The following is a 12821-nucleotide window of genomic DNA, read 5'->3' on the forward strand; positions in this document are numbered from 1 at the left end:
GAATTCGATCTTATCTATCTTTTTGAGATTGCGACAAGTCTTCGTGATCTTATTGTTCCCAGGTCTCTGCACATTGAGTGACATCTTGATCATTGAGTGATCTGACACCAGTTTATCTTCAACGCTGACACTATTGATCAATGCATCTTCATCCTCTGACGTCACCACCCAGTCAGGAATATGGCCTTATTTGTGAGTAGGGGTCGTAACATGTTGTTTCAAAGAATGAGTCTTCAGCAGAGAAAGTACTTTCCTTACGTCAGACGTAGTTACATTGTCAAAATGAATGTTGAAGTCACCAATAAACAAGGTGTGCCTCCGTGGATATGCTGCAAAAAGCCGAGAAAGGTCTTCGTGAAAGTCCAAATGTGAGAGTTTGTTTTTAGATACCTAACGGTGCACACATCATAACAATACGTAATAGTCGTTGTTTCATCACAAATAGAACACAGTTATCTTTCCTCAGCATTCGTTAGTTACTATGGACACCGCCATGTTGGATATAAATCTCGCCTACGAGATTTCGTGAGACTACCAATATAATACTTCCTAAACTACAACCTAACATTGGTACAATGTAATGAAAGGTGTAATGGTGCATTGTGTTTCAAATATGGCAGGACACGGAGAGTTTGTGGTGGGGTTGAGCGATTTGGCAATATTCCAACACTTTCGAAACAGAATACTCCTGAAATGGGATTCACTCATTGTGTCCTTGAGGGGATTTGAGGTCTTTGAATGGGGAGAGATGAGATAGGTTGGAGTGGCGGTGGATTGGATGATGTTAGCCGGAGAGACTTTGGGTTTCTGAGGTCGCTGCTACGCCTGTCAGTCTCATATACAGTACAAGACTTGGGTGTTTGCTGCGCAACGATGGTTTTGTGAAACTGGAAGAAGTAACGAGAAAATACTAATCTAATGTCTAATCTGTCAACGGCATAAGAAACTATGTTGAAACATCGCCTTTTACAGAATAAAGCAGTTATATATCCCTAAAATTAGCATCATTCTTCAACGTAAAGTTGGGCGGTGGGGTAGCCTAGTGGTTAAAGCGTTCCCTCGTTACGCCGAAGACCCGGGTCCGATTCCCATATGGGTGAAATGTGTGAACCCATTTCTGGTGTCCCCCGCCGTGGTATTGCTGGAATATGCTAATTAAAGCGGCGCAAAACTCACTCACTCAACGAAAACTTAATCGAAGTAACAAAAACATAATTGAAGTCACGACAAAATAATCGTAGGAACGAGTGAATATTCGAGATTTCAAGGTTTTGAAAGAAACTTGAGGCAACAAGAAAATATTCGACGCAACGAAAATATAAATGAAATAATGAGACAATACTCGAAGCAACGTTAATTGTTGCCTGAAAAAATAGTATATGCTACAAAAATGGCAGCATTAGGCTTTCGTAGATGTTAGCTCTTGACTAGTCTGCCCAGTGTATGTTTTCAGTTTGGGGCTAACGAATACCTTAGCGTTAGTGTTACTTTGTGGGACTGAAGCGTATTGTTGACAGAATGGGGAGTCACGAATAATATTATACTATATCTTGTCTCACACATAAAAGTCGTTTTCTGATTGCCCGATGAGTTGCTGGTGATCTATAGCCCATTTTTACACTGTATTGTCCAAAAATAGTTTTCTACTTTTAAAGATATATGCTAGCTAGTTTTACCTCATTTTGTGATAATCTAGTGGTTTTACTGTCCTTCGTTGACAGGGTTTCATATATTATATGTATGTATTATGAATTTAGAACTAGTTTTAGTCACGATATGGCTGAAATATTGCCGATGTGACTTTAAATCTTAACTCACTAACTCATTCATTCTAAATCTGATTGCCTGAGCCAATGAATGTACCCCAGTTACAAGCGAGTAACATGTTATCCACTGGAAATGCCGAACTGTGGGTATTCCTTTGGAACTTCATGTTAGCAGTGTTTGCCTAACTCCGGTACTTCTCATTATAGTCCAATACCCGTCCTTCAAACAGTTCAAAATTAACATTGATGTTTTCGGTAAGATAAGTACCAGTGGCCAACTAATAATGTCTTTCTGTCACGTACCTGCAATACTCGCTGTCATGCAGCACGCCAGCTGTCCGGATACGTTAGTATCTGCGATGTAGGTGAGAACACTCCCCGTGCCACCCCAATCGCCGCCAAATGGTTCTAATCACAGAATGCGTACCTCCCATCACTTCAGATCGTTTCTGGGAACGAGAGTGTCGACAATGATCAACAAGACTATATGTTTCATCCTTGTCCCTTTGGGTCGGTGAATGAGCCTGTTTGTTTAACGCCTCAGCAATCAATATATGAGTTATATCACGGTGTGCTATAGTAGACAGTAGCAAGATATTAGAGGTTTGCCGCTTTGATTAAACCCACGATCGAAATGGCAAACCAAGGATCAAATTCAAGGCGAATTCAGGATTTGAATCTACGATCATATGATTGCTAAAGTATTACTGATCTACATGGGTGCGTGAGTGAGCCCATTTGGTTCATGCCTCTACCAATTGACCATGTTTGGAAGATGATACATCGCAGAATAAATACACCAGAGATGATCCCCCAGTAAACTCTTTTGATACGCTGGAGAAAGTATTGCATCAGTAATTGAATGCAATACCTCAACGTCAAATTCAACAATTCTGAAACTGTCAGTTACATGATTTCCTGAGAACACAAGAATGTTGAAAATGACAGTATTTGTTAACGTCAACCCACCACCGTTATCAACACTATACAATGGGTCAACTGGTTGCTGTGTTTGCATCTCTGTTTTGCAACAGTTTTCCGTTCTATTTGCGTTTGAAATTGACCTTTAGTTGCATGTGGGGCAGTTTATGCAGATTGCAAGTTAAAGTGAGTTAATTGTAACATTTTACCACTTTGGTGAAACACACGAGGCCGAGTGTAGAACTAACAAGCCCGGACTCATCAGGATTCAAGTCGACAATTGTATAACTGCCAACGTACGATTGAAAGCACCACCGGTATCTACAGGTTCTTATAGAATGATGAACCATGAAGAAATGAAAGATTTAAACATATATCACAAGAGTATCAGAGTAGATGGGAGCGTGGCAGAATCGAATGAACTATGCTAGTTACACTCACACACTCAATGAATCATTCACTCGCTCTCCTCCTGAGAGGGTACGTAAGTTCCAAAATTTTCAAAGTCAATTTCAACTTACCAGGATTTTTAAAAGTAGTATTCTTGTTATTTTAATTTTGGCTAACATGTATTACAATCGCCAGCAGCTAAAAGGATGGTGTAAATCCCACTAGGGTCCATGCAGGTAGCAAAGGTACTGTAAGTCCCCATATGCATGGGCCCTAGTATGGTGATCTACCTTCAGTTGTTAGCGATCTATAGCCTATTTTTATATTGTGTTGTCCTCTATAGTTAAAATGTTTTAAATTTAATTACTAGTTTTACATTTGTATCTGTGATATTCTAGTTGTTTTACTGTCCTTCGTAGACAGGATTTTATACTCTATCTTTAATTATTGTTAATCTATATGTTGTTTTAGTCACAATATGGTTGAAATATTGCCAAAGTGACTTGAAATTTTAACTCACTCACTCTCTCATTCACTCACTGACTCACTCACCCTCGGCATGCCCACAGGAAGCGTCCTGTTGGTGAGGTCCAACACAATGTCTCGGTTCTCCCAGTGCCAAGTCCCGTACTTGAGGCAACGTACGGTTCCAACGTCTCGCGATTCTTAATCAGCTTCCGAAAAAGCTGATAACCGTAAAGTGAGTTTGCAAATGTTTTAATGCCAAAGAACTCGCCAATTTTCAAGAAATCAGAGCTCGAAAAGCCCATAATGTAATAATAACAATAATAAGTCATCTTCAATAGCGCACAGTCTCCAAACACCAAGTGTTTGCTCGCGATGCTTAATCAGAATCTGATTCATATTATCCCGGATAACCCAAATTGCCTGTTAGGCGCTAGAAGGTTATAGTCACATGACTATCTAACCGGGTACCCATTTTTTGAACAAACGCACTTGCCTAAGGTAAGACCACATGTATCACGTGTGCTTCGTTGTGGGTCAGGACTGAAGTCGCCACCATGTGAAAGACCCTCGCCACCATGTGAAAGAGAACAAAGTGGGTACTTCTAAACACGTGTCGGCTATATCAAGGCTACCGATGTATATACAAAGTCTACATATTCCCGTGATCATGCAGCTGATAAATACAGAGTGTGTTTTGTAAATATTAAATAGTGTCTCTAAATAACCTAGACCAAGCAATCCAGTAATTGATACGATTCGCAACATCCAACGCGACCAGGGTATCTGACAGGCAGTCGATGGAACCTGACAGACGAGTTCCGTCGTTCAATAACATCCATTTCTAGGAAGCTGTTCCGACCCTATTCACCACGGGGAGACCAACTGAGGACAGTTTTAACATCCTCCATACGCATGTACATGTTGAATCGGCATAGCAGTCAAATATAAGTAATCTATAAATATAACCATTTGCACAGGCTATATTGTTTTGTGTGGTTTTTTTTATGAAGATCCCTGGGTTCTGTGAATATACGACCCATTCAAAACACATGGCAATGGATATCAATAACAAATATACGTAGTATTAATTCCAGCCATACCCACTCTGTCCCTGAACCAAAGTAGCGTGGATTCAAAGAAGTCGATGAAGGCGATAAATATCATCTGGGTGACAATCACACTTGTGACGATCGGTATAGCGTCTTTAGCACCCTCTCACGCGGCTTCCAGAAGGTTGTTGAACTTACTGTGGAGCAGAATGTTATCGGTTGTGCAACAATGTTTCACCTGCTATACATTGTGCCTATAGAGGCAGTGAGGGGCAGAGACTTGCTGCATTTAGCCCTGTTTTATAACGTTTTAGGCATATCCAGTGACGATCAAAGCAGTGTAGAATGATATGGACATTTCCAGCAACTTATGTTGTGTAAGGAAGGGAAGCTAGTTATTGCCTCTTATCTCGCATTTATTCAATAATTACGGATTGCCATCAACATTATCAATGAATATCAGTTTTGTATACATATATGAAGGACGTTGTTTGTGACTGACGGGACCGGGATGCTGTAGGCGTCATGTGGCTGGATCCTGGTCGGCTGTGTTTCTGATGCAATCAGCTTTGTACATGGCTGGGGCTGCAGAGGCGGACATGACGCTGGCTGCTAGCAGATGATTGGCTGGTGCATAGTAATAACAGGAAGACAATCGGCAATATCTCCCGGAATGGTAAAATTCTCTTCAGGAATATGTCAACTGGTTATGACAAATGTTATATTGTTCTTCACACATGTGCATACATATGTAAACTACTCATATACAAGTATGCTTGTATCAAGAACAGACTGACAGAACACGGTGCTTCCACGGTTTGCAGTACTGCGGGAAGTTCCACCACGCGTAGATGTAGAATGAGTGAGTTTAGTTTCACGCCGCACTCAGCAATATTCCACCTATATGGCGGCGGTCTGTAAATAATTGAGTCTGGTCCAGACAATCCAGTGATCAACTACATGAGCATCGATCTGCGCAATTGGGAACCGATGGCATGTGTCAACAAAGTCAGCGATCCTGACCACCCGATCCCGTTAGTCGCCCCTTACGACAGGCATGGGCTATTGAAGAACAATATTCTACCCGGACTTTCACGGGTAAGTAGATATAGAAGACTGTCCATTCTACTCTTTTGACAAGAGGACAGTTTCATAAAATGAGGTATGTATATTCACATTATTGTTCTTAAAACCTCAGTTGTATAGTCAAACTGATACATCGTCACTTAAGAATTTCAGTCAAGTTCTATTTCTTGCCTTTCGAACGTTCATTCTTTGTTTGTAGCAGTACGTATTCCTATGATGTTTCTCAACATATGTGTGATAGATATAACTTGTGACATAAAACCTTTGAGAGGATTACAAGTATACATTTACTCCTACTGTTAGAATGAGTGTTTTTGTTTACTACATGAGCATTAATGTTCACAAGATCAAAATCAATAGTACAAGCAAATGAGAAAACCTGTTTTTTTATGTTTGCTAGAGTGGGAAATTAACAAATGCACATTCATATTGAAACTATGTTACAGTATGTCTGTGTTTGCAGATAATATAATGTAGAGTCATGGTAATATCAGGTAAATTGCAAACAAATGTCGACTATTAACTTAACAATGATATTACCATTTATTAAATGGCCAAAATGTAGACATGTTTTCAACTACAGGAATTTCCCCTGTTTCCTCTGCCCCGTTTCCAATCTGCCGACACAGATTTGGTCACGTAGACACTCTTGCTTATCTGCGAAGTAAAGGAAATCAGGGGATAATATTACATTCCAGTAGTTGACTCCAGTTGGTTATTTTGTTGCGTAAACAGTACGTCACTCCCTATGATTCTTCTCAACAAATGTCAGCCCTCTGATAAGGAAATATAGTATGCGACTTTTAAACACGAAACACATAGAGAAATATATTTACATAAAGTTTTTCCTGCCATTAAAAGGCAACTAATCATTTATAACTTGGGTCCAACTGTACAGAAATACACAATATTCAGTCCCGTAAAACTATTGCGGGTAACAACTTTCTTCTGGAAATGACACCTGTATTTTGTTAAAGTATCATACAGTATATCCAGATGAAATCAGTTGCACAAATTGATAAATTGCTTTTATTTGGTTGATCATCAATCCCTATTGTATATGAGTCGCACTCGAACAACTCAACTCTTCATCATATACAGAGGGCAGTGGTTTTGTCCTCGTTCCTCAAGACTATCCTTTTCACGGAACCAGTGAAGCAGGAATCTCTCTTTGCCTGGGTTCAATATGTTCTAGTCATTCAAATCCGGTTTTAGTATGGTCATTACAGCCGCCCATCACAAGGGATAAATATTTCAATGTCAAACAGTGAAGGGTCTTTTAATGTTAACTATCATATATTCATTGAATTTTTAAAAAGAAATAACATTACTAGATAAATGTTGATACATGGTTTGTAAATAGATAAATATTCTATTATTGGTAGTTTAGATTAGTAACTGAGATTGTAAGTGGCTGTACCCTCCAAGATGGTTGAAGTAATGTAACATTATTGTCCTCCTGAGAGGGTACGTAAGTCCCAAAACTTTCAATGTTAAATTTGAGCTTACCAAATCTTAAAAACGTAGTATATTTGTTCTTTAAAATTTGGCTAAATTTTCCTACAATCGCCAGCGGCTGAGGGGATGGTGTAAATCCAACTAGGGTCCATGCAGGTAGCAAAGGCACTGTAAGTCCCCATGGTCCCTAGTATGGTGATCAACCTTCAGTTGTTGGCGATCTATAGCCCGAGTTTTATATTGTATTGTCTTCTTGGATTTTACATGCTAGTTTTAAAATAAGAGCTGTGATACGCTAGTATTTTACTGTCCTTCGATGACAGGTTTTTACGTTCTAGATGGGTATTTTTTAAATTGACATATATGAAATTGTTCCTCGTCACGATATGGCTGGAATATTGCCGATGTGACGCAAAATTTGAACTCACTCACTCACTCATAACAGCGGCCATATTGACAAAACCAATTCACGAAAATCATTTTGTCAGTGAACCTGACCACCTTATCCGGTATGTTGACTCTTACGACAAGTATTGGTTGCTGGAGACCTGTTTTAACCCGGATTGTCATGTGTGCATATAACTACATCTGCTTCTTGAAATGAAAACAGTGGCAGATGAAATGACTGCATTTATTCAGCGAAAGAACATGTATTTGGGCATTGTCAAATCGACGCTGTATTTGATCATAAATTGTGCTCTCTATTTTGACACACTTATGTGTAATGATTGAGGTTTTGATTCGTGTTACTTCATTGTGGAATTTCCTTGATCCACGGAAATATACTTCCATTTCGTCTATGCCATGTTGGCTAACTGGCCCGAAGTACAGCAGCTGAAATAATTTAGAAATACTCGTCAATAGTGCACAGAAAAACGTAAATATGACAATAGCAATCATCTACAAATACAGACACGTATGGTAACACACACGTATCTCCAAATGTACCTTACAAAACGATGACCGAATATGAATTATATATTTAAACATCGGAAGCAAAACACTGGACAATATCTTTCTTTGAAAAGTTTAGACCACGGAACAACATTTACAAGTTTAAACAGCAATTCCTGAAAACATTTCTGAGACGTTTCCGAAACAATGCAAATTAACATTTTGCAAAACAATTTTTAAATGAGTGTTACGGAGTAAACTTTGGTACAACGCTTCTGGAATCATACAAATTTGAGCGTATGAAAATTTCTTAAAAACATTTTCAAAACATTTCGCGAAATATTTGTGCGATGGTTTATAGAACTTTATAACATAGTTTATAACATTCAAGGCCCCAGTAATGCTAACGAAAAGCTGCATGATAAACCTGTCGTGGAAATTTCCAAATGTGCCGCATCCCTTGTAAACATGTACAATTTCCCATTGTAAATTTACAATGTGTTCATATGTTTTCTTTTTCTGGTGAAATTGCAATTGCATGTACTTACTTGTGTCAAGTGCTAGTAATGGTGTATTTCGCAAACTCCTGGTTTCACCACCATTTGATTAGAGGCACATTTCCTCCTCGAATGAATGTTACAATCGATGTGTCTTTGAATATGGAAACTGTTCTAGATTTCTTTACATATCAATATTCTAAATTGTTCCTGTTTGTTATAAAAGAAATCCTATTCTGTTAAAGTCCATGAAGTAATGCAAGTAAAATGGGTCTGTTAAGTTATCTCATTTCTCAAAAAATGTCATAATTTAAATTATTTTGTGTTAGTGTTTTGAGAATGTTGTGTTAAATCACACGAATAAACCGTAATTCATGATCACGAAAAATGTCTGACACAAAAACTCCAGTGTTTTTATATTATGTTAACATCAGTTTATGAATGACTATGCAGTCCGTCGAGATCGAGAAACGGCACAAACAGTCCTGTCCTATCGGTGACACCCATCACAAACACGTGCAAAGGCAAGTCAACGTTTATGGTGTACTGCATGAAAATTAAAGCTGCTTACCTCAACTGGGTATACGGCGAGGAGTTTTGAAACATGCCTGTCTCTGGCCGGATTTTGCCAAGGGCTACATCTTTCCTCGAACGTCCACTTCAGCATTTCATCGTACTCAAGAGTTGACGAATCTAAAAGGAACAGCAAGATTGCTCTTTCATGACGTAAGCTATTGTCAAGTCCACTACAGTTCGCAGTAACTTAATAATTCGTAAGCGGGGAACTGTGACAGACAATACAACTGGAACAACACATGAATCAGTGGTCACACAAATTGCCAGTTATCAAGTGCTATATTTCTTAGACCAAATTCATGTTGTTGTTTTTCTATTGTTTTTTTTTAATTAGGGCTTGCGACAATAAAGCGCAGTGTCTTTGAAATTTAAACTAAAACAACTGTGCATTTATTATGAGAAAAGATCATATCCATCAACCGGGGATACCACTCTTATCGTTACTTTCCCTCTGTCAGTATGAATATGAGCATGGATTGATACGTGTATATGAATTGTTCTATGCGTTGATGCAGATGCAGATGTCTCCTATCAAAATGTTCAGCACGTGTTTGTAAAGTGGTAAACGACAATACCAATACTATCGCTCAAATGCATTTCAGCATGTAATGCAATCACTTGTAATTCCAGCCATCATTCTGTCAAGCATATTGAAAGTCCATATAATATTACACGATTTCATCGGTAAAGGAGGAATATATATTGCATCCTAATAATCGATAGCTGTATCTATATACGTGTAAACCTTTTCATCCAGAAACCAAAATGTTTCAGATTGTTAACATTTTTTATATGTTTTCTTATTTGTTTTATGACGGACGACATGTGTTTGCTCCGGTAAAATCTGAGTGAGGAGTTGCCTAAATTATGCCTAAATTACACATATATGTCCCAGATAAAGGATCACGTGAATGATGATGTACATGGAAGGCGTGGAACCACGAGACATTGAAATCTGCGAGTGAGAGACATATACGTGCTTGGTGCGCAATATGCAATGTCGTTGTTTAGTTTGCAACACACATCGCCTACATGGTAGAAAACAGTCTATTATTGTGCAAAGACACTTCAGTTTTGCTGTACTCAGTTTACAGTGACACAATTCATTTATTAAGAGTGAGTGAGTTAAAATATAACGTGATGTCGGCAATATTTCAGCCACATTGTGACGAGAATATGAAGATAAATACTGAATGCAGTTTCAATAAGAAGTTTGTCATCGATGCACATCATAAAAGTTATATAATCTGGTTAACGCAGTTAAAACAGTAAATTAATACCCAACAACACAATATAAAAATGAGCTTTATATATACAAAACGTCCCGTTGTGGCGGTGATAGCCAAGCTCACAATATGTTTTATCAATGAGCAAGTAAATTAATATTTATTGGCACATCTGCATGTATATCTTGACTGACTAAAAATCGAATACATGGATCAAAATTAAATTATATTGTAACAACTGTCGACAAAGTGCAGTAAAACACTGAGATTATCATATATAGATATTTCAAATTAGCATGTAAGTTATAAAATTATGCCACAGTGCAAGACAATACAATATAAAAAAATGGCTTCCAGATCACCAGCAACTAAAGATAGATAACCGTACAGTACTTTTTGTACCTGCATGGGTCCTTAAGTACTGTCGGAAGTAGAAAAAACCCTAGTTAAAATGTGGAAGTGTGAGTACTGTAAGTCGCCATGGTCCCTAGCATGGTGATCTACCTTCAGTTGCTGGTGATCTCTAGCCCGTTTTTTATTGTATTGTCTGTACTATTTGTCTAATTTTAAAAGATACTTGCTAGTTTTAATTCTCTAACTGTGAAAATCTAGTTATGTTACTGTCCATCGTCGATGGGTTTTTATAATTCAATTGCGTTTTATTGTTAATTTATAACTTTTAAGTCACAATATGGCTGAAATAGATCAGCTGTGACTATAAATTTTAACTCATGCACTCACTCACTGTGAAAGTGTGAGGAAATATCTAGGTTCGGCCTAACCACAGTCACAGTGGTAGGGAGATAAGAAACGTGAAAAAGACTTTACTGATCCGAGATTAGTGCAGAAATGTGCAATGCGCTATTTTTCTAAGTCTAAAGCGACTATTTAGAACAGATCATCTTTTTATTCAAATTAGTGTGCGATGACATTGTATTTCAAAGGACACTTTTTTTATTAGGACCATTTTGAAAATAGACTTAGCTTCATTATAAACGATAGCTGACGTAAAGAAAAATATATTTAATATTGAAATTAGTAAGGATGTAGTTACAATGAAGCCTCACTAGTTGGTAAAGTGTTTCGCTCGTCACGCTGAAGACCCGGGTTCGATTCCCCACATGGGTACAATGTGTGAAGCCCATTTCTGATGTCCTCTGCCGTGATATTGCTGGAATATTGCTAAAAGCGGCGTAAAACCAAAACTCAATCAATCAATCAATATATATTTTGAGACATTTAATATGATGGTTGATTTAAGATTTTCTATGGGCATCATAGGCATTTTTACATATCTCAACATAAACCTTATGAAAGAAAGACACGTAAGATGTTAATCAATAGATGAGACATACTCAACACACATGAAAAAGCGTAAAATATATTTAGGAGACGACCCTTGTCCCTTAAGGCAGCACGTGCATTTCATACCAGGTTAATCGACGGTCCGTCGTCATAAATGGCTGAGCGACCTAATTGCCATCTATAGTCTGATCTATTGTTTTAGCAGCCATTCGTATTTTTTTTTTTCTAAGTTTTGCCCGATTTTAAGAGTAAACATGTTTTTGTTCTGGATATCCTATTACGCATCCCACTGATGTCGGTTATTTCGACATATGCTATTTGCAGTTGTGTGTAAATTTTAGGGATACAGAGTAACAGCCTATTTTTTTTTCTATTTCTGACAGTACTTTAGCTGGATTTATAACGTCCCTGCAGCCGCTTAAAGGGTAAACCATCACTTTAAAATGACAAATATTGGTAGTTCAAAATTCCTCCAGTACTTTCAACAAGAAAGCATGCCATTTCATACTAATCATACTATTTGTCAATGATATTCGTAATACCTATATACCTTCAGTTGTTGGCAATCTATAGCCTGTTTTTATCTTGTATTGTCCAAATAGTGCTATTAGTTTTAACTTTCCACACTAGTTTTTATTCTGATTGTGGTATTCCAGTTGTTTTGCTGTCCTAATGTCCGATATGGCTGAAATATTGCCGATGTGACATTAAATATTAACTCACTCACTCGTAATACAGGCAAAGTTTACCTCCTACAAGAAGTGTCTTCCTGTCCATCAGGAGATCCTCATCCTCAAAAGATGACGCCCACATGTCGTCTGGCATGGTGACACCAAGCCCCTTGGCGAAGTCACTGCATGGATAGAGGGACACGGCGCTGAACTCGTATCCCTTCCTTGACAGAAAACCCGTCAACTGGGCCCAGCTTCCTGGTTCCTCAACGTCAAGAACTGAAATGTGGAATTTGGAATACTTCAACAACTTCTGGATCTTTTACAGTGGATCACTTGTCCCTACTAATATGTGAAAATATATACTTGTTACACTACCATATTGATAGATTATATAAACCTGTTATATTCCCTAAAATATACCGAACCTGAAAACGGCTGTCTAGTCATGCTGTTCTTTGCACTTTCAGCATCTCCAAGATGTCTTAAAAAGCTCTGTGTCCCTGCCTCCCAA

The 12821-nt window shown here is 38.2% G+C and overlaps 1 protein-coding gene across 1 annotated transcript; it reads right to left on the reverse strand.

The window, feature by feature from the left end:
- Positions 1–784: 784 nt before the first annotated feature.
- Positions 785–12586, reverse strand: LOC124253814 (the record flags this gene model as incomplete). The annotated part of the gene is made up of 4 exons (XM_046687660.1): positions 785–887; positions 7854–7972; positions 9101–9222; positions 12386–12586. Coding segments are annotated over 4 exons (545 nt in total), but the record flags the coding sequence as incomplete, so codon positions are not given.
- Between the last annotated feature and the right edge of the window lie 235 nt (positions 12587–12821).

Source organism: Haliotis rubra, unplaced genomic scaffold (genome assembly GCF_003918875.1).
Source record: "Haliotis rubra isolate DU_JTF1 unplaced genomic scaffold, ASM391887v1 Scf554, whole genome shotgun sequence".
Taxonomy (NCBI): domain Eukaryota; kingdom Metazoa; phylum Mollusca; class Gastropoda; order Lepetellida; family Haliotidae; genus Haliotis; species Haliotis rubra.